At 36.9% G+C, this 23,712-nt stretch overlaps 1 protein-coding gene across 1 annotated transcript; it reads left to right on the top strand.

Moving 5' to 3' along the window:
* The first annotated feature begins 293 nt into the window (after positions 1-293).
* LOC123528598 (3-sulfolactaldehyde dehydrogenase-like) lies at positions 294-23,620 on the top strand. Its single transcript, XM_053521653.1, is given in 12 exon segments — positions 294-461; positions 1,171-1,348; positions 2,676-2,797; positions 4,604-4,687; positions 5,543-5,713; positions 6,312-6,428; positions 9,310-9,453; positions 10,381-10,524; positions 12,508-12,666; positions 19,135-19,294; positions 21,540-21,591; positions 21,593-23,620. Coding segments are annotated over 12 exon segments (1,635 nt in total). The 5' UTR covers positions 294-383; the 3' UTR covers positions 21,819-23,620.
* Positions 23,621-23,712: the final 92 nt, after the last annotated feature.

Below are 23,712 nucleotides of genomic sequence, written 5' to 3'. Positions count from 1 at the left end.
ACTGAGTAGCAAACAGTGCAGACCATGTCATGCAGTGGTCGCAAAGGCAGAATCACTTGCTGCCAGCAGGCTAATGGTTAATTGATTAAACATCTAATTTTTATACAAGTTTATATTATATGATGTTGTACAGTAAGTTTAAAACATAAAAATGTCATGACTAAACAATGTACTTCTGAATATTAACAAAATACAATAAATTATATCCATATTTAGTACATAAAAACAGTACAATAAACACATATTATAAATGCAAATTTACCGTACAAGGAATTAATAGAAGTAACTGACATAGTGCCACAAGACACAGTTTACATAACTGTTGAAGCAATAATGTGGTATGGTGGATACATATGTTTTAAAGGCACTGACCGCAAGATAGTATGACAACCAAAAAAAGAAAATTTCAGATATCAGGAAATTATAGCTATATTTCTTTAAAGGACAAGAAAAGCCTGACAGTAAGTTAATTTCATATGAAAGCCATCTTCAAGCCTTTCATAATGCTGAAAGAATTTTTAAAATTGGACCACTATTGAAAAAGATAGTTATGGCAGTTTGAAATTTAAGAAAATGGCTGATCATAGTGGCAGCCATTTTGTGTGTTTATGACATTATTTACACAATGCTAATTCTTTATTTAGCAAATAACCTTTTAAATAGATCAATTTTATATGTTTCTGGCTTGTAATATTTAAAACATGGTAAATTCTTTCATTGTAGCTGGATAAAATAGAGAAATTATTTTACAGAAATTATAGCTATATTTCTTTTAAGGCTTTGAAACTTAGTTACCGGTAGATTATATATTATGGAATCACATGAAATTAGCTGTTTTTACTAATTTTTCTATTCAAAATTGAAAAGGGTTTGTTATGGGGTACCAGAGGTAAACTCTTTTAATTATAAAGCTTTATATTTAAGAGACTTAAGTACTTTTTTCTCCTTGGTGTATTGGTAAAGTATGTAAAAAAATTTTTTTAGCCAAGGTAGCTGGGGTTCAATTTCCGACCTGGGGATGTTATTTTTTTAATTTTGCATTTTTTATGATAGTTTAGAAACAAAAGCTCTTGCTCTAATGTTCATAATATGACCAAAAAGCAGTTTTGAAGAAAGATGATTTTTTACCAAAGTTTGGAGTCCTTTTAATGTGTCTTTTGATATTTGTAGACATTTTTACAGATGCCAAGTAAGATAATAGTACTGTGCAGAACCTCACATCATCTTTTCAAGTCAAACATCGTGAGTAGAGTTTCCTGTCAGACAGCAAATATGTCATCATTAGTCAAAGACAAAGCATATGTAAATGGTCAGTGGATATCAGCAAAAAGTGGGGCCACATACCAAGGTAATTAATTGAAATATTTATATGTTCTTCTATACACTAGTCAGTGGATATCAGCAAAAAGCGGGACCGCATACCAAAGTAATTAATTGAAACATTTATATGTTCTTCCATACTCTAGTCAGTGGATATCAGCAAAAAGCGGGACCAAATACCAAGGTAATTAATTGAAACATTTATAATTTTTATGCCCCCAAAGGGAGGCATATAGTTTTTGAACCGTCTGTCGGTCTGTCAGTCTGTTGGTCTGTCAGTCTGTCGGCAATTTTCGTGTCCGGTCCATATCTTTGTCATCGATGGATGGATTTTCAAATAACTTGGCATGAATATGTACCACAGTAAGACGACGTGTCGCGCGCAAGACCCAGGTTCGTAGCTCAAAGGTCAAGGTCACACTTAGACATTAAAGGATAGTGCATTGATGGGCGTGTCCGGTCCATATCTTTGTCATCGATGGATGGATTTTCAAATAACTTAGCATGAATGTGTACCACAGTAAGACGACGTGTCGTGCGCAAGACCCAGGTCCGTAGCTCAAAGGTCAAGGTCACACTTAGACTTTAAAGTATAGTGCATTGATGGGCGTGTCCGGTCCATATCTTTGTCATCGATGGATGGATTTTCAAATAACTTGGCATGAATGAGTACACAGTAAGACGACATGTCGTGCGCAAGACCCAGGTCCGTAGCTCAAAGGTCAAGGTCGCACTTAGACGTTAAAGGATAGTGCATTGATGGGCGTGTCCGGTCCATATCTTTGTCATCGATGGATGGATTTTCAAATAACTTGGCACGAATGTGTACCACAGTAAGACGACGTGTCGTGCGCAAGACCCAGGTCCGTAGCTCAAAGGTCAAGGTCACACTTAGACGTTAAAGGTCATTTTTCATGATAGTGCATTGATGGGCGTATCCGGTCCATATCTTTGTCATTCATGCATGGATTTTAAAATAACTACGCATGAATGTGTGACACAGTAAGACGACGTGTCGCACGCAAGACCCAGCTCCATAGGTCAAAGGTTCTAAACTCAAACATCGGCCATAACTATTCATTCAAAGTGCCATCGGGGGCATGTGTCATCCTGTGGAGACAGCTCTTGTTATATTATGTTCTTCTATACTCTAGTCAGTGGATATCAGCAGAAGGCGGTGCCACATACAAAGATAATTTTACATTATGAACTGTGTAGGTGCAAGGAAAATGCCTTTTTGCTTCAAATACTATTAACATTGCTTAAAACACAAACTGGTTAATTAGTTACATGTAAGTTTTGACATGATGGGGAGTTAAGCCGTCTCACCAAGATGAACATTAAATTTTTTTCAGTGACAAATCCAGGAAATGGAGAAGTGGTTGGCACAGTGCCAGATATGAATGCTGCTGATGCTGAAACTGCAGTTCAAGCAGCATTCAAAGCGTTCCAGACCTGGAAAAAGACGACCGCTAAGGTTACATATGTATACCATTACATACATATATTCATTTTCTCAAATAGCTTAATTATAACTTTAACCGTTTTTTTTACTTTTTAACTGTATTTCAATTTCTTGACAGCAAAATCTATAAAATACCGAAGGAAATTGCAAATGCGTTCATACATATGAAGATCACAGTCATAAAACATTTACACAAGGTCGATTTTTTCATTGTCAGTATAAACAAGAATATACACTCTCTGTATTCTTTTAACCTTTCTTGAGCAGGTTTTATGATAAGAGTACTGACCAGGTGAGATACTTTATGCTATATGAAAAGCAGCTATATGTATTTAAACCAGTAGATGTGTTAACCTTGTGGGTAATCTGTCTCTTAAGCTTGTGTGAAAGTTTTTGTGGGTTGAATATAAGGTAGTGGGTATAATATAGCAAAGCTTTTATACTGTGTTGATATTGATCTTTCGTTGACTTGCTAATTAATGGCTGATGCATTACTAACTTGGTCTTAATAACAAGGTATTGCTCAATAGTTTCCATAAATGGGGAAACTAAATGGATCCCCAGGGAGACATATTGTTTTTGCCCTGTCCGTCCATCCGTCACACTTCATTTCCGATCAATAATTGAAGAACCATTTGACCTAGAACCTTCAATCTTCATAGGGTGGCAGGGCTTATAGAGTAGACGACCCCTATTGATTTTGGGGTCACTCCATCAAAGGTCAAGGTCACAGGGGCCGGAACATTGAAAACCATTTCCGATCAGTAACTTGAGAACCACTTGACCCAGAATGTTGAAACTTCATAGGATGATTGATCATGCAGAGTACATGATCCCTATTGATTTTGGGGTCATTCTATTAAAGGTCAAGGTCCCAGGGGCCTGAATATGGAAAACCATTTCCGGTCAGTAACTTGAGAACCACTTTACCAAGAACGTTGAAACTTCATAGGATAATTGGACATGCAGAGTAGATTACCCCTATTGATTTTGGAGTCACTCTATTAAAGGTCAAGGTGGCAGTGGACAGAACATGGAAATCCATCATTAACTTGAGAACCATTTGACCTAGAACCTTGACCCAGAATGTTGAAACTTCATAGGATGATTCGACATGCAGAGTAGATGACCCCTACTGATTTCGGGGCACTCAGAGGTCAAGGTCACAGGGACCTAATATTGGAAAACCATTTCCAATTTTTAACTTGAGAACCACTAGGCCCAGAATGTTGAAGCTTAGTGGGATGATTGGACATGCCAAGTAGATGATACCTATTGCAGCCAACCATCAGTGTCTGTTTGACTTTTGCTCCTGTCCCGTAGTGACTTTTTGCCTGTACGACTATGCATTTGGGGAGACATGTGCTTTTCTACAAAAGCATCTTCTAGTTAGCTATTGAGGGTACAAAAAATATTTTATGTTTTTGGTATTCTCATATATCCTGCAAGTTACCTGACAAAGTAACATGAGCATAGAATCTTTTTCATTTTCTGATTATTGACTTTAATGTTGGTTATAAGATTTGCATTATCTGCAGGAAATTTGAGTAAATAAGGGATTGTTAAGATGACAGGGAAATCAAGACATAGGGGAAAGGGTTTATGCCTGTAGAATAGGAGATTTTTTTTCTTACAGTTCTTTTATTGTCCAAAATTAATATAATGAGCAGTTACATAAACTCAAGAGATAATAATTGAATGTTACCAAATACTGTAGGAGAAAGTAAAAAATCTTTATTTCTTTGTACCAGTTTTAACTCTTAAATGTTCTATCATGCTGTGTTTAACTATTTTAATTCTCAAATTTATCTTTTACAGGCACGTGGTGAAGCTCTCAAGAAAGTATATAAAATGATACTGGAAAACAAGGATCAGTTAGCAGAACTAATCACAATGGAAAATGTAAGTGAGCATTAATTTTGATTAATTATTTGAGCCGTGCCATGAGAAAACCAACATAGTGAGTTTGCGACCAGCATGGATCCAGACCAGCCTGCGCATCCGCGCAGTCTGGTCAGGATCCATGCTGTTTGCTAACTGTTTCTCCAATTCCAATAGGCTTTACAAGCGAACAGCATGGATCCTGACAAGACTGCGCAGATGCGCAGGCTGGTCTGGATCCATGCTGGTCGCAAACCCACTATGTTGGTTTTCTCATGGCACGGCTCATTTGTGTAGGAGCTCAATTTTAGATTTGAGAAATGATGTGTCACCTGTACAGACTTCACTGGTTTGTCAGATAACTGCTATAAGGCCCTTACTTCGTTTGGAATTGTGAATTTTTGTTGTTTTTTAAAATGAAAAAGGGGACTTACTGTTCCTCTGAAATCAAAGGGGATCTGCAGTACAAATCCTTGTGAGTGATATTTTATCTGTTTAACCCATATATTGGTTCTGCCTTTGCGACCAGTGTAGATCATGATCAGTCTGCACATCCATGCAGTCTGATCATGATCTGCACTGTTCACTATTCAGTCAGTATCTTTTTGTGATAAATTGTTTGTTCTAGTAGTAAATCTGATGCTTGAAATTAAAGAAAACTTGACATTAGATGGTAAGATACAATTTAAACCATAACTTACTCCCATTAGTTGCCTAATTCCCCTTTCATTAATTTTTGGTGATTTATTCATATCCTTTATGCAAGCATTAGCACTTTCCTACAGTCAGGATATATTCTGGGAGCTTACATTAGTTTACTGGTAAATCCTGTTTTGAATCTGTTGACAAATATTACAGAATTTTATTTGTCTTTAGGGTAAACCTCTAGCAGAAGCAGCTGGTGAGATTGGTTATGGTGCAAGTTTTTGCGAGTGGTTTGCAGAGGAAGGGAGACGTGTACAGGGCAACATCGTCTGCAGTCCGTTTCCTACAAAACGTATATTTACTCTAAAACAACCAATTGGTGTTTGCGGAATGATCTCACCAGTATGTATTAACAGTACTGACACTGAGATTTAAACATGCATACATGTAGAAATTTATCATATGTAAAGTTTTGTTATTTAACTTTTGTACTCGGTGAAAGTACAGTCAAAATGTGTTTGCTTGAACTCTATGGGACTATCAAAATATGTTTGAGTTCAAGTTCGAACCATAAAAAAGTGTAGATTATATAGATATTTTGCCATGACCTGACGATGAGTTAAGAGTGAAGGGTGTTGTAAGAGTGAACAAAGGATGGTACAGCTTTTTCCAGCTGAGCCCGTGACAGGTGTCAGGATAAAAGTGGGAACCAAATCTCAGGCCACAAGCATTGTAGTCCAAGATACTAACTATTGCTGTACTGATTCCCTAAACTTCTAAAACCTGAAGATCTTCTCATTTATATAAAAAATGCTCCAGTAAGTTGACAGATCCAGAGAATTAATGAAATTGTAAAAAAAAGAATTGTGTGTTTTGTGTGTAAAGGAACACATTCAAAAGTGCAAAAATTTATGCAATATAGATCAAAAATAGTTGTAATTAGCTAGGGGTATTATTATACTGTTGCTGAACATAACACATTTCCTTTATTTTTTCTCAGTGGAATTTTCCTAATGCAATGATAACAAGAAAAGCATGTGCAGCCCTTGCAGCAGGATGTACAGTGGTGATCAAACCTGCAGAGGACACGCCCCTTTCTGCTCTAGCTCTGTGTGAGGTAATGGAAATTACATTACATGGAATAAATTTTAAAAAATTGTGTGCAAGCTAATTTAGAGACACCACTGTTAGCCCTGATATGGGTATCTCCTCCAGAAAACTGTTAGCAATGTTAGCAGGAGGATAGTGCAAGTTTCAAAATATGTTCAGATTCCAAAAGTTTCCCTGGTTCTTTAGCATGCCAGCTGTAAAGCATCTATACACAGGATTCCTTTTCAAGTGTTTTTTTTTTCTGTCTACCACTAAATATTATGGCACCAATCTGCACATGCATTGCTTTGTGCCCAGTCTGTTTACCGTTTTTTAGCTCACCTGTCACATAGTGACAAGGTGAGCTTTTGTGATCGCGCAGCGTCCGTCGTCCGTCGTCCGTGCGTGCGTGCGTCCGTGCGTGCGTCCGTGCGTGCGTAAACTTTTGCTTGTGACCACTCTAGAGGTCACATTTTTCGTGGGATCTTTATGAAAGTTGGTCAGAATGTTCACCTTGATGATATCTAGGTCAAGTTCGAAACTGGGTCACGTGCCATCAAAAACTAGGTCAGTAGATCTAAAAATAGAAAAACCTTGTGACCTCTCTAGAGGCCATATATTTCAAAAGATCTTCATGAAAGTTGGTCAGAACGTTCACCTTGATGATATCTAGGTCAAGTTCGAAACTGGGTCACGTGGGGTCAAAAACTAGGTCAGTAGGTCTAAAAATAGAAAAACCTTGTGACCTCTCTAGAGGCCATATTTTTCATGAGATCTTCATGAATATTGGTCAGAATGTTTATCTTGATGATATCTAGGTCAAGTTCGAAACTGGGTCATGTAGGGTCAAAAACTAGGTCATTAGGTCTAAAAATAGAAAAACCTTGTGACCTCTCTAGAGGCCATATTTCTCAATGCATCTTCATGAAAATTGGTCAGAATGTTCATCTTGATGATATCTAGGTCAAGTTCGAAACTGGGTCATGTGGGGTTAAAAACTAGGTCAGTAGATCTAAAAATAGAAAAACCTTGTGACCTCTCTAGAGGCCATATTTTTCATGAGATCTTCATGAATATTGGTCAGAATGTTGACCTTGATGATATCTAAGTCAAGTTTGAAACTGGGTCATGTGGGGTCAAAAACTAGGTCAGTAGATCTAAAAATAGAAAAACCTTGTGACCTCTCTAGAGGCCATATTTCTCAATGGATCTTCATGAAAATTGGTCAGAATGTTCACCTTGATGATATCTAGGTCAAGTTCGAAACTGGGTCATATGCGGTCAAAAACTAGGTCAGTAGGTCTAAAAATAGGAAAACCTTGTGACCTCTCTAGAGGCGTTATTTTTCAATGGATCTTCATGAAAATTGGTCAGAATGTTTACCTTGAAGATATCTAGGTCAAGTTCGAAACTGGGTCACGTGGGGTTAAAAACTAGGTCAGTAGATCTAAAAATAGAAAAACCTTGTGACCTCTCTAGAGGCCATATTTTTCATGAGATCTTCATGAATATTGGTCAGAATGTTCATCTTGATGATATCTAAGTCAGTTTCGAAACTGGGTCACATGGGGTCAAAAACTAGGTCAGTAGGTCTAAAAATAGAAAAAACCTTGTGACCTCTCTAGAGGCCATATTTCTCAATGGATCTTCATGAAAATTGGTGAGAATGTTCAGCTTGATGATATCTAGGTCAGGTTCGTAACTGGGTCATGTGCGGTCAAAAACTAGGTCAGTAGGTCGAAAAATAGAAAAACCTTGTGACCTCTCTAGAGGCCATATTTCTCAATGCATCTTCATGAAAATTGGTGAGAATGTTCACCTTGATGATATCTAGGTCAAGTTTAAAAGTGGGTTACGTGCCTTCAAAAACTAGGTCATTAGGTCAAATAATAGAAAAACCTTGTGACCTCTCTAGAGGCCATATTTTTCAATGGATCTTCATGAAAATTGGTCAGAATTTTTTATCTTGATGATATCTAGGTCACATGTGCTGAAAAACTAGGTCACTATGTCAAATAATAGAAATAACGATGTCATACTCAGTTGAACACTGGGTCATGTGGAGATAGGTGAGCGATTCAGGACCATCATGGTCCTCTTGTTTCTTGTCTCATCTTGAAGGTAGTTCAATATGGCGATTAAAAGATCTATATTGTAGATTTTGTTTTATCCCAGATTTTTCAAAGGATCTTTATTTAGTAAGAACATTCAGGTTGTGGAAAAGATGGAGTCAAGTTCTTGATTTTTTGCAGAACTGAATTTAAAAGCTTTACATAACATAAAATTTCATAATGGGAGTCTATAGGAAACGAAAAAAGTGTAGATTTTAATGAAACTTCAAACTGATTTACACAGGATTTATTCTTGTTAATCCAGATAAAATACAGTTATTATAACAGTACCTGCCTAACTATTGCAAGCATGGAACATCAAGGAACCAATTTAACATCATTTCTGATTGAATATTTTTCCTTTGAGATTGGACTTGAGTATAGGGTTTTGTATTTGTTAGTAAAATACATGCTGCATTTGATACAGATTTTATTTTTTACATATATATTAAATGCCCATAAACAATGACCTCTGGTGATAAAAGCATGCAGAAAGTTTTCTCATACTGGAATAGCAATTACATCATGGCTGATTGACTTTCCAGCTAATTTATGACCCTTTATGTTGGAACTGCACTGTAAAACTGACTGACCACTACTATTCAAACAAAGTCAGAATTTCCTTGGCTCACTGCCAAAGTCTGGAATTTACTTTGTGTTATGCCTGAAGTCGAGTTAGATTAATATTTACTTAGACATCTCCTTCAACAAACAGAAGATCATCGTAAAATTTTGTAATCATTTGACTGAAGTTTAGTCTTTTTGTGTTAGTAAACTATTAGTAGTTTTACTTTTCAGTTGTTTGAGAAAGCAGGAGTTCCTAAAGGTGTATTTAATGTAGTAACCTGTGATCGAGGTAATGCCCCCGAGGTTGGGAAGGTATTATGTGAGAGCCCTCTTGTATCTCTTATCTCTTTTACCGGATCATCTGCTGTTGGAAAGGTAAATATCGTTTCTTTCCTACTGCTGATTCTAGCTATTTATATTTCTCATCCTTTCAATTTTGTTAGCCTAATGCCTTTAACCTGCTAAACTTCTAAAATGGACTGGTCTGTCATTCAGTTTGGGCAATACCATTTATTATTCGAAGGGGCGTTCACTGAAAATTTACTGACTGAATAGCAAACAGTGAAGACCATGATCAGCCTGCACAGACATGCAGACTGGCAGAATCACTTGACACCAGCAGGCTAAAGGCTAAGAATTGACAATTCATTGCTAGTTATATTTTTGGATATACTGATTAGCGCGACAAACCCAGTAAGAAGATAAAAGTTGATAGTTCTAATGAAAATGATTAGATATTTTCTTACCAACAATCAAGGTGTACATCACTTAGGAATAACAGAACTCTATGAAATAAAGAACATTTTGTCAGAATTCATCACAATCCAGTGACTGATCCTTTGTTAACAAAATCTCTGACAAAATGTCTGGGGCAGGGGTGGGGGTTGTGTGTGTCAGGGTCTGGGGAATGAGTCGACTTCCAGTGTGCATGGCCAAAAGTGACTTTCTTGTGAGGGCCCACAAAAGATTTTTAGATAAATGCTCATTCTAGTTAGTTAGCAGACATCTGATGATGGGGATGGGGTGGGAGGTTGGGGCTAGGCGGCCAAGTGGTTAAGGTGGCTTATCTAGAATCAATAGCCCCTCACAGCTGTGGGTTCAAAACTTTTTTAGGAATTTTAGGAAGCCGTCCAGCTGGATTGTGGAGGGTCGGTGGTTCTACCTGGCAGTGCCTGAAATAATACTCAGAGGTGCACCTAGTTTATTGTTCCATGGGTAATGAATGCTGACAAGTCCTTTGAATCTTGAGGGATGGAATTTAGAATATGTTAACATGTTCCTTGTCTTACTTCCTAATTTCAGATATTACTGCAGCAGAGTGCAAGTACAGTAAAGAAGTGCAGTATGGAGCTAGGAGGAAATGCTCCATTTATTGTGTTTGACAGTGCTGATGTTGACACTGCAGTTGCTGGAGCTATGGCGTCAAAGTTCAGGTGTACTGGTCAGGTATGTCAACCAAACTTAAGACCCATGCATTATATTGTTTCATTAACTTTACATTAATTTGAGATGAAAATTGGTTAAAGTTAGACATACTGTTCAGGTATGTAAATGTATCATTAGCCTACTGTAAAGACATGCTAGCTGGGTATGTTAACTTTGCATTGAGCAAAGTTCAGGTGTATTAATACTGCAGGGCCTCATAATTGAACACTTTATTTACCCTGTTTCAGTTTTTATTAGCTCACCTGTCACATAGTGACAAGGTGAGCTTTTGTGATCACGCAGCGTCCGTCGTCCGTCCGTCCGTCGGTCCGTCCGTAAACTTTTGCTTGTGACCACTCTAGAGGTCACATTTTTCGTGGGATCTTTATGAAAGTTGGTCAGAATGTTCATCTTGATGATATCTAGGTCAAGTTCGAAACTGGGTCACGTGCCATCAAAAACTAGGTCAGTAGGTCAAATAATAGAAAAACCTTGTGACCTCTCTAAAGGCCATATTTTTCATGGGATCTGTATGAAAGTTGGTCTGAATGTTCATCTTGATGATATCTAGGTAAAGTTCAAAACTGGGTCACGTGCGGTCAAAAATTAGGTCAGTAGGTCTAAAAATAGAAAAACCTTGTGACCTCTCTAGAGGCCATATATTTCATGAGATCTTCATGAAAATTGGTCAGAATGTTCACCTTGATGATATCTAGGACAAGTTCGAAAGTGGGTCACGTGCCTTCAAAAACTAGATCAGTAGGTCAAATAATAGAAAAACCTTGTGACCTCTCTAGAGGCCATATTTTTCATGGGATCTGTATGAAAGTTGGTCTGAATGTTCATCTTGATAATATCTAGGTCAAGTTCGAAAGTGGGTCACGTGCCATCAAAAACTAGGTCAGTAGGTCAAATAATAGAAAAACTTTGTGACCTCTCTAAAGGTCATATTTTTCATGGACTGTATGAAAATTGGTCTGAATGTTCATCTTGATGATATCAAGGTCAAGTTCGAAACAGGCTGATGTGCGGTCAAAAACTAGGTCAGTAGGTCTAAAAATAGAAAAACCTTTTGACCTCTCTAGAGGCCATACTTATGAATGGATCTCCATAAAAACTGGTCAGAATGTTCACCTTGATGATATCTAGGTCAAGTTTGAAACTGGGTCACATGCCTTAAAAAACTAGGTCAGTAGGTCAAATAATAAAAAAACCTTGTGACCTCTCTAGAGGCCATACTTTTCATGGGATCTGTATGAAAGTTGGTCTGAATGTTCATCTTGATGATATCTAGGTCAAGTTTGAAACTGGGTCAACTGCGGTCAAAAACTAGGTCAGTAGGTCTTAAATTATTAAAATCTTTTGACCTCTCTAGAGGCTATATTTTTAAATGGATCTTCATGAAAATTGATCTGAGTGTTCACCTTGATGATATCTAGGTCAGTTTCAAAACTGGGTCACGTGCGGTCAAAAACTAGGCCAGTAGGTTTAAAAATAGAAAAACCTTGTGACCTCTCCAGAGGCCATATTTTTCATGAGATCTTCATGAAAATTAGTGAGAGTGTTCACCTTGATGATATCTAGGTAAAGTTCAAAACAGGGTCACGTACCTTCGAAAACTAGGTCAATAGGTCAAATAATAGAAAAACCTTGTGACCTCTCTAGAGACCATATTTTTCAATGGATCTTCATGAAAATTGGTCAGAATTTTTATCTTGATAATATCTAGGTCAAGTTCAAGCTCAAAAACTAGGTCACTATGTCAAATAATAGAAAAAACAACGTCATACTCAAAACTGGGTCATGTGGGAAGAGGTGAGCGATTCAGGACCATCATGGTCCTCTTGTTTCCTCTAATATTATGAGAAAAGATTAATAACAAGTACAGTTTAAGTAGGTCAGATGGGTATCTTTAAGTACTGCATAGATTCCACCTGTCTACTGAGAAATTTGATTTCAAAAGCTATACATTTTGTAATAACATTTCTTTCAAACTCATTACAGACATGTGTATCTGCCAATAGGTTCCTAGTTCAGGAAGGTATTTATGGGGCTTTTGTTAAGAAGCTAGGTGAGGCAATGGACAGTCAGTTGAAAGTGGGTTACGGTATGACAAAGGGTACAACACAAGGGCCTCTCATCAATTCAAGGGCTGTGGATAAGGTATGTCAACAATAGTTCTTTCATGTTAGGAAGCCATCCAGCTAGTTTTTAGAATATCAGTGTCTGAGACAATTTTCAAAACAATAGTACCAACATTTTACATAGGCTTTAACAAAATTTTAATGCTTAAATGTTTTTAGCTCACCTGTCACAAAGTGACAAGGTGAGCTTTTGTGATCGCGCGGTGTCCGTTGTCCCTCGTCCGTCCGTCCGTAAACTTTTGCTTGTGACCCCTCTAGAGGTCACATTTTTCATGGGATCTTTATGAAAGTTGGTCAGAATGTTCATCTTGATGATATCTAGGTCAAGTTCAAAACTGGGTCACATGCCATCAAAAACTAGGTCAGTAGGTCTAAAAATAGAAAAACCTTGTGACCTCTCTAGAGGCCATATATTTCACAAGATCTTCATGAAAATTGGTCAGAATGTTCATCTTAATGATTTCTAGGTCAGGTTCGAAACTGGGTCACGTGCGGTCAAAAATTAGGTCAGTAGGTCTAAAAATAGAAAAACCTTGTGACCCTTCTAGAGGCCATATTTTTCACAAGATCTTCATGAAAATTGGTCAGAACGTTCACCTTGATGATATCTAGGTCAAGTTCGAAACTGGGTCACGTGCCGTCATAAACTAGGCCAATAGGTCAAATAATAGAAAAACCTTGTGACCTCTCTAAAGGCCATATTTTTCATGGGATCTATAAGAAAGTTGGTCTGAATGTTCCTCTTGATGATATCTAGGTTAAGTTCGAAACTGGGTCACATGCGGTCAAAAACTAGGACAGTAGGTCTAAAAATAGAAAAACCTTGTGACCTCTCTAGAGGCCATATATTTCATGAGATCTTCATGAAAATTGGTCAGAATGTTCACCTTGATGATATCTAAGTCAAGTTTGAAAGTGGGTCACGTGCCTTCAAAAACTAGGTCAGTAGGTCAAATAATAGAAAAACCTTGTGACCTCTCTAGAGGCCATATTTTTCATGGGATCTGTATGAAAGTTGGTCTGAATGTTCATCTTGATGATATTTAGGTCAAGTTCGAAAGTGGGTCACGTGCCTTCAAAAACTAGGTCAGTAGGTCAAATAATAGAAAAACCTTGTGACCTCTCTAGAGGCCATATTTTTCATGGGATCTGTATGAAAAATGGTTTGAATGTTCATCTTGATGATATCTAGGTCAAGTTCGAAACTGGGTCACGTGCGGTCAAAAACTAGGTCAGTAGGTCTAAAAATAGAAAAACCCTGTGACCTCTCTAGAGGCCATATTTTTCATGGGATCTGTATGAAAATTGGTCTGAATGTTCATCTTGATGATATCTAGGTCAAGTTCGAAAGTGGGTCACGTGCCGTCAAGAACTAGGTCAGTAGGTCAAATAATAGAAAAACCTTGTGACCTATCTAAAGGCCATATTTTTCATGGGATCTGTATGAAAATTGGTCTGAATGTTCATCTTGATGAAATCTAGGTCAATTTTCGAAACAGGGTCATGTGCGGTCAAAAACTCGGTCAGTAGGTCAAAAATTATTAAGATCTTTTGACCTCTCTAGAGGCCATATTTTTCAATGGATCTTCATGAAAATTGATCTGAATGTTCACCTTGATGATATCTAGTTCAGTTTCGAAACTGGGTCACGTGCGGTCAAAACTAGGCCAGTAGGTATAAAAATAGAAAAACCCTGTGACCTCTCTAGAGGCCATATTTTTCATGAGATCTTCATGAAAATTAGTGAGAATTTTCACCTTGATGATATCTAGGTAAAGTTCAAAACTCGGTCACGTACCTTCGATAACTAGGTCAATAGGTCAAATAATAGAAAAACCTTGTGACCTCTCTAGAGACCATATTTTTCAATGGATCTTCATGAAAATTGGTCAGAATTTTTATCTTGATAATATCTAGGTCAAGTTCAAAACTGGGTCACATGAGCTCAAAAACTAGGTCACTATGTCAAATAATAGAAAAAACAACGTCATACACTCAAAACTGGGTCATGTGGGAAGAGGTGAGCGATTCAGGACCATCATGGTCCTCTTGTTACTTCTCATTGTCAGATAGACATATTATACCAAATTCTCTGTAAATAAAAACATTCACAATTTTTACTACACTGTGAAAAATAGATGTGCAAAACTGTATCCTCTGCAAATAAAAGCACCTTTACAGGAAATAAGTTTTTATAAGTTTCAGATGGTGGGCTATTCAAATCACTCTGCGTCCGTGGTCCGTCGTTCTTCCGTCAGTCCTTCCGTCCGTTAACAATTTCTCGTTATCGCATCTCCTCAGAAACTACCAGGGGGATTTTGACCAAACTTTGTCAGAATGATGTATTGGTACCCTTGTTGTGTCACCCTGAGAATCAGACTGGTTCAACAATTTTTGAGTGAGTTATGGCCCTTTGTTTATTTTTATAATTTAGATAGATTTATATAGGGAAAAACTTTAAAAATCTTCTTGTTCAAAACAACAGTGCCTAGGGCTTTGATATTTGGTATGAAGCATCATCTAGTGGTCCTTTACCACGATTGTTCAGAGTATTTCCCTGGGGTCAAGTATGGCCCCGCCCCGGGGGTCACATGGTTTATATAGACTTGTATAGGGAAAAACATTGAAAAACCTCTTGTCCAAAACCACAGGGCCTAGGGCTTTGATATTTTGTATGTGACATCATCTAGTGGTCTTCTTCTAAGATTGTTCAAATTATCCCCCTAGGGTCAAATATGGCCCCGCCCCGGGGGTCACATGGTTTACATAGACTTTTATAGGGGAAAACTTTGAAAATCTTCTTGTCCAAACCACAAAGCCTAGGGCTTTGATATTTGTAATGTAGCATCATCTAGTGTTTTTCTACCAAGTTTGTTCAAATTATCCCCCTAGGGTCAAATATGGCCCCGCCCTGGGGGTCACATTGTTCATATAGACCTATATAGGGTAAAAGCTTTTAAAATCTTCTTGTCAATAACCTACAACATTCAAATTTGGACCATATGTATGGTTTTGAGTGGCAAGATGAACCTTGACATGAGTTGACCTTGATTTTGACCTAGTGACCTACTTTCACATTTCTGTAGCTACAGCTTTCAAATTTGGACCACATGCATAGTTTTGTGCACTGAAAAAAACTTTGACATTGACCTAGTGACCTACTTTCACATTTTTGAAGGTACAGGCTTCAAATTTGGACCACTTGCATAGTTTCGTGTTCTGAAATGAAATTTGACCTTGATTTTGACCTAGTGACCTACTTTCACATTTCTCAAGCTACAGCTTTCAGATTTGGACCACATGCATAGTTTTGTGTACCGAAACAAACTTTGACCTTGACATTGACCTAGTGACCTACTTTCACATTTTTGAAGGTACAGGCTTCAAATTTGGACCACATGCATAGTTCTGTGTTCCAAAATAAAATTTGGCCTTGATTTTGACCTAGTGACCTACTTTCACATTTTTCAAGCTACAGGCTTCAAAGTTGGACCACTTGCATAGTTTCATGTACCGAAATGAATTTTGACCTTAAGATTGACCTAGTGACCTACTTTCACATTTTTTGAAGCTACAGGCTTCAAATTTGGACCACATGCATAGGATTGTGTAACAAAACAAACTTTGACCTTGACATTGACCTAGTGACCTACTTTAACATTTTTGAAGGTACAGGCTTCAAATTTGGACCACATGCATAGACTTGTGTTCTGAAATGAAATTTGACCTTGATTTTGACCTAGTGACCTACTTTCACATTTCTCAAGCTACAGCCTTCAAACTTGATTCACATGCATAGTTTTGTGTACAAAGAACTTTGTCTTTGAAATTGATCTAGTGACATACTTTCACATTTCTACGGAAATGAAATTTGACCTTGAGCTAGTCAATAAGTCTTGAAATTTGGAACACTCAAAATTGGCACATTGGTGGGCTCCAAGATCACTCTGTGATCTCTTGTCTATTTCAAATACATACTGTAATACAAGAAATTGTCATGAGGGATTTATTTTCACCAAATTTGATTACTGTCAATATTAAATTTTGTGAAAAGACTTTCTCGCAATAGTATTTTTGTGGATTCATTCAGTATTGTAGGAGTTAGTAAAAAATAGGTCATTTTAATGTTGTGTCGCGCGTAGCTCCAAAAGTATTTGACCTAGAGTCACCAAAGTTTACAGGAATGTTGGTCAGCATGTGCAGTTGTGCACCTGGGGTTTCGCGTCTGGATTCATTCAGTCATGTAGGAGTTATGCCCCCTGCTTAGTTAAAAATTGGTCATTTTAACGTTGTGTCGCGCGTAGCTCCAAAAGTATTTGACCTAGAGTCACCAAAGTTTACAGGAATGTTGGTCAGCATGTTCAATTGTGCACCTGGGGTTTCGTGCCGGGATTCATTCAGTATTGTAGGAGTTATGGCCCATGACCTAGGAAAAAATTGTCATTTTAATGTTTTGTCGCGCGTAGCTCCGAAAATATTTTACCTACAGTCATTTTTATACGCCCGTTTGAAAAACGGGACGTATTATGGGAACGCCCCTGGCGGGCGGATGGGCGGTTGGGCGGGCGGGCGGGCGGGCGGGCGGCGTCCAGAGACCTTGTCCGGAGCATATCTTCTACATGCATGGAGGGATTTTGATGAAACTTGGCACAGTTGTTCACCATCATGAGACGGAGTGTCGTGCGCAAGAACCAGGTCCCTAGGTCTAAGGTCAAGGTCACACTTAGAGGTCAAAGGTCAAATTCAAGAATGACTTTGTCCGGAGCATATCTTCTTCATGTATGGAGGGATTTTGATGAAAGTTGGCACAATTGTTCATCATCATGAGACGGAGTGTCATGCGCAAAAACCAGGTCCCTAGGTCTAAGGTCAAGGTCACACTTAGAGGTCAAAGGATACAAGAATGAAAAATTCAAGAATGACTTTGTCCGGAGCATATCTTCTTCATGCATGGAATGATTTTGATGTAGCTTGGCACAGTTGTTCACCATAATGAGAGGGAGTGTCATGCGCAAGAACCAGGTTCCTAGGTCTAAGGTCAAGGTCACACTTAGAGGTCAAAGGATACAAGAATGAAAACTTTGTCCGGAGCATATCTTCTTCATGCATGAAAGGACTTTGATGTAGCTTGGCAAAATTGTTCACCATCATGAGACGGAGTGTCATGCGCAAGAACCAGGTCCCTAGGGGTAAGGTCAAGGTCACACTTAGAGGTCAAAGGATACAAGAATGAAAACTTTGTCTGGAGCATTTCTTCTTCATGCATTGAGGGATTTTGATACAACTTGGCACAAATGTTCACAAGCATGAGACGGAGTGTCATGCGCAAGAACCAGGTCCCTCGGTCTAAGGTCAAGGTCACACTTAAAGGTCAAAGGTCAGATACAAGAATGACTTTGTCCGGAGCATTTCTTCTTCATGCATGGAGGGATTTTGATGTAACTTGGCACAATTGTACACCATCATGAGACGGAGTGTCATGCACTGGTCCCTTCTTTTGAATTACTTCCCTTTGCTGTTACTATAAATAGCTTATATTGTAACTTTTTCATTACAAGTCGTAGGGAAAAATCGAGACCACTTTTCTGTAGTACAACATGCATGTTACATCCAATTCTGAGGTGTATTTTGAGCTATCTCTACCTGGTAAGGATTTTTGTGTGGACTTGTAATTTTTTTTTTTTCGATTTTTTTTTTTTTTTTTTTTTTTTCTCTTTCTCTTTAAAGATTAACTTCCCTTAGTTGTTACTATAAATAACTTACATTGTAACTTTTTTATAATTGACCGTAGGGAAAAACCAAGACCACTTTTCTGTGGTACAACATTGATGTTACTTTCAAATTTTGGGTGTATTTTAAGGTATCTCTACCTGGTAAGGATTTTTTTTGTGGACTTAGAAAAATAAAAGAATTACAATAATTTCTAAAAAAAAACAACATTGTAAACAACTAGAAAATTAAAATTCCATTTGCAAATACAGGTGCTAGTGTAAACAAATTTGCTGTGACGGGCGTATATTGTGACATTCTGCACCCTTGTTTCAGTACACAAGACCAGACTTCTTGTCCAGACTTACTCCAAAAAAAAAAAAGTTTGTGAAACATGTATGTTAAAATGTACTTGGCCTAGAGTCATAAAACATTAGAGGATTGTTTTATAGCCTATGAAGTGTTCTCTGTAGGATTTTACTCAGCTAGGCCAGAGTTATGGCCAACTTAGTGAAAAATACACATAAGGTTCTTAAAAGTTTGTGTTGCAAACATCTTAAAAATTGTTTTACCTGAGTCATTGAACCATGTTACAGTGGCAGGAGTGGAGGGCACCTGTGTCCTATGGACACACATCTAGTTTGTTGTTTACATGTTTTACAAAATTGCCATATATCACAAATTTCTCACCAAGCAGACCATTTCAGATTTTAAATGTAACAAACTTTAAGCCTCACAGAAATACCTGATTTTACAGTATTATCACCTTTGTTTATAGGTTGATACATTTGTGCAAGATGCAGTAAAGCAAGGAGCAAAGGTTGTATACGGAGGTCAGAGAAGTTCTGTCGGCAAATCATACTATGAACCGACGTTATTACAGGATGTTACACCAGATATGTTGTGTGTGAAGGAGGAAATATTTGGTCCAGTAGCCGGTGTTCAAAAGTATGTACTGTAGTTAAAGCAACCCATTTACAGTTCAAAAATTGAATATCTTTATAATGTCTCTCCAAAGTTTTGGAGGAAACATTTTTAGCTCATCTGATTTTTTGAAAAAAAATGATGAGTTATTGTCATCACTTGAGCGGTTGTCGGCGTCGGCGTCGGCGTCTGCGTCGGCGTTGCCTGGTTAAGTTTTATGTTTAGGTCAGCTTTTCTCCTAAACTATCAAAGCTATTGCTTTAAAACTTGGAATACTTGTTCACCATCATAAGCTGACCCTGTATAGCAAGAAACATAACTCCATCTTGCTTTTTGCAAGATTTATGGCCCCTTTTGTACTTAGAAAATATCAGATTTCTTGGTTAAGTTTTATGTTTAGGTCAATTTTTCTCCTAAACTATCAAAGCTATTGCTTTGAAACTTGGAATACTTGTTCACCATCATAAGCAGACCCTGTACATCAAGAAACATAACTCCATCTTGCTTTTTGCAAGAATTATTGCCCCTTTTGGACTTAGAAAATCAGTTTTCTTGGTTAAGTTTTATGTTTAGGTCAGCTTTAATCCTAAACTATCAAAGCTATTGCTTTAAAACTTGCAACACTTGGTCACCATCATAGGCTGACCCTGTACAGCAAGAAACATAACTCCATCCTGCTTTTTGCAAGATTTATGGCCCCTTTTGGACTTAGAAAATATCAGATTTCTTGGTTAAGTTTTATGTTTAGGTAAACTTTTTCTCTTAAACTATCAAAGCTATTGCTTTGAAACTTGTAACACTTGTTCACCATCATAAGCTGACCCTGTACAGCAAGCAACATAACTCCATCCTGCTTTTTGCAATAATTATTGCCCCTTTTGGACTTAGAAAAATCATTTTCTTGGTTGAATATTATGTTTAAGTCAACTTTTCTCATAAACTATCAAAGCTATTGCTTTAAAACTTGCAACAGTTTTTCACCATCATAAGTGGACACTGTACATCAAGAAACATAACTCTATCCTGCTTTTTGCAAGAATGATGGCCCTTTTTAGACTTAGAAAATCATGGGTAGGACAATATTTCTATTATACAAAAAAAATCAGATGAGCGTCAGCACTCGCAAGGCGGTGCTCTTGTTTTCGATCTTGTAGCATGACCAGCTGTCTCTCATAAAGTCTTGTCAGCTCTGTGCAATTCAAGATTTCATGGTGAGATTACTATGAAGAATTTTGTATCTGGTCTGTATCTTTTTACCCTTTTGAAAAATGTACAAATAATTTGCCACGACAATTTGCCATAGTGACAGGAAAAGAATGCAACTGTCAGTCTCATGTTAGTTCAAGTTTGTATGGTGCAGTATTTTTAGTGGATACTGTATCTTTTACCCTGTTGAAGGATTTTTAAGTCGACTATACGCCGTTTGGAGAGCTGTTCTACTGAAACTGGCATCTGCTACCTTCTGCGTTTGCACCCTGGTTAAAGTTTTGATGCACTTTCTCTATATCTCTTTAATATCTTGATGGATTTGATTCAAACTTAAAATAGATATTTCTCATCATCATCCACATCAAGTACTCTTAACAATATCGCACTAAATTCAAATCAGAATTTCAGTGCCATCTGTTATGTTATATCATTTTGAATTCTATATGCACGAATAATTTTCATTACTCTGTAAAGTAACCACAGAGTCTTCCCTTCTGTCCACCTGAGAATTTGTTTGAGTTACTCTTTCTCATCTGACAGTGTGTGTGCTCTTAACTTGGCATCAGTCTAGTGGCATGCTGGCGCTACATTGGCAACAGAGCAAGTTTATGGTAACTTTATACCTCCATACGGCTATCTGTCAGGACTTGAGTTATTAGTTTTGCAAAATTTAAAAATGTTATAAGCTTGAAACATGCCAAGACTACCAAATTTAAAATGAATAATTTGTCTATAATTTAATTTTATTCATACATGATTTAAAACAGAAGTAAGAGCACTTTTCCTGGTGAAATTGGAACATCTGCTGGTCTTGCAGGTAGTTACACATCAGACTGGTAAGCTAATTATGGTTCCATAGTTAAAAAACTAATTTGGCACCAGTCTCATGAATGCAGCCTTGCCATTGGTCAATTCATTTGTAGATCTACATTCAATTTGATGCAACCAAGAAATAAGTTGTAGACAGGACTAATCTTTTAGCAATATATTTTGAAAGCAACTGTGTTTTAGTGAATGTCGTTGAGATGGAAAAAAAATAATGCCATGTAGTTTGTTTGAAATTTATTAGTACATACAGCAGAATAATAATTTCTCACAACTGTTTACTTTACTTTAGGTTATGTTTACACAAACAATTCAGCCCAGCAGTGGAGAGTAGCCGAGGCCCTAGAATATGGAATAGTAGGTGTAAATGAAGGGCTGTTTTCAACACCAGAGGCCCCATTCGGGGGTTACAAAGAGTCGGGACTGGGGAGAGAAGGGGGTATAGGGTTTGGAATTGAAGAATATCTTGAAGTGAAATATGTATGTTTGGGAGGAATGTCTTGAACTAAAAGAAACTAATGTATGAAATGACTAGTCTGACTGGCCATTGTGATATAGCAAATGGTTATGCATGTGGATAAACAGAATAATTAACTCTTACAGTAAATGATCTTTGTTTTCACCGTGATAACCTTTCTACTAAGGTTAATGTGTTATACATATGGATTATTTACTGGGCATGTAGTTTTTTATAGTTATATATTTTTGAAAAGGTCACATGAACTGAAAAGTTCACATAAACAGTGCCAAATTGGATATAAATGCATTTTTAATCAAGAGTTGAGGATGTCATATGGAGTACTGAAACTAATGACGTCATACTTGTTGTATAGATGATTTTTATAAATTTTGATTTCTGTATAAGGGTATCATCTTTGTTTTACTTAAAAGTGATATTTCTGTTATTATTCAAGAACCAAACGTTCGAACATGGAAACTCCTGTTTGGTAAGAATATTTACATTTTTTTTAGAAATAGCTTTGAAATAATATTTTGTCGCAATTCTAGGTATTTTCAAAATTTTGTTTTGTTCAGCGTCCAGTCTAAGTATCCAAAGCATAAGTAAGCAAGGGCTTGTAGAACTAAACAGAGGCAGTAAAACCTTTCTGTGATTTGTTAACAATATGTGAAATAAAATATTGATTCAGCTTGCCTTAAAAAGGCATTACTGGTAACAACAGATTGCTTGTTTGTATAGGTTGTAAACACTCGCAGTATTTCTATACAATGTCTTGAAAGAACTACTGTGAAATCAGCTAATTTTGTTGGCTCATAATTTTGCAGCTTTAACTTAACAGCACTTTCATTGTGGCAAAATTGCATGAATTTTAAAATTCATAAATGAAATGAATGGAAGGTTTAATTATCTGATGGGATTAAATTTCATTGATTAATACAAGCATGAAATCCACAAAATTAGTCTTCCATGACAATAAATGATTTTACAGTAGTATGAATCATATGATATTGATATTTACTGCATATGGCTTTTCGAACTGCATTTATTGAAATGTCCATGTATTTTCATTTTATGTCAGGGCTGAAGAACAAATATATGTCAGTTGTTTAGTAATACATTTGTATATGTAGATACATATGCAATAAAAAGATAACGAGCTTTAATGCATCGAGAAATATGCACTCGTTCTTTTGCAGAATTATACTTTACTCTTAAAACCGCTCAGTATTTCTGCTGCAGAACTTTTTTATATTTCTAGATACAAATTAGATATCCTTTAATTATTTTAATAAATTGTTCATTCATGTTATATACCATTAATTTTTGTCAAAATTGTAATATTTAAAATTCAGTGTTCCCTTTCTTTCTATCACAGTATTTTTGTATTATTTTAGAAAACTGTGGTGTGTGGTGTAGTTAAATTTACTTTTGCAAATAATACTGTGAGTCTGTGAGACACAATTTATGTCTTACCTTGCCCGAAATAGATTTTTTTCAGACATGTTTTTACAGAGCTGACAGACCTTTAATTAAAATGCAAATAGTTGTACATATTTGTTAAAGAAGTGTTAATCTGTTTCTAGGATTTGTGAATTTTTGTTATATCTAACAAAAATGCTCATTTTCCACTTGTGCAAAGATTCAAGCAAATCTGCAGTTTCCAGTAGATAAAATGGAAATAAAATCTGTAGTGTTGAACAAGGGTTTTTACTGTGTGCTGGTAAACCAGGAAATCCTCTTTTTTGATTTGGGTGAAGGTTATTTTTATTTACATCTTTATTATAGTTTTGTTATCATGAAAAACAAACAAGCTTATTACACAGATTAAAGAACTATTATAAATTTTTGACGTTTAGCTTAATTTATAACGTACTTTGTATCTATATCCCTAACAGGCCCTTATAAGTGTACTTGACTCGACCTACAGTTTCCATCTAG

This window comes from Mercenaria mercenaria, chromosome 13 (assembly GCF_021730395.1).
Source record: "Mercenaria mercenaria strain notata chromosome 13, MADL_Memer_1, whole genome shotgun sequence".
Taxonomy (NCBI): domain Eukaryota; kingdom Metazoa; phylum Mollusca; class Bivalvia; order Venerida; family Veneridae; genus Mercenaria; species Mercenaria mercenaria.
Note: the sequence above shows the minus strand (reverse complement) of the source record. Positions and strands in the feature narration are given on the sequence as shown.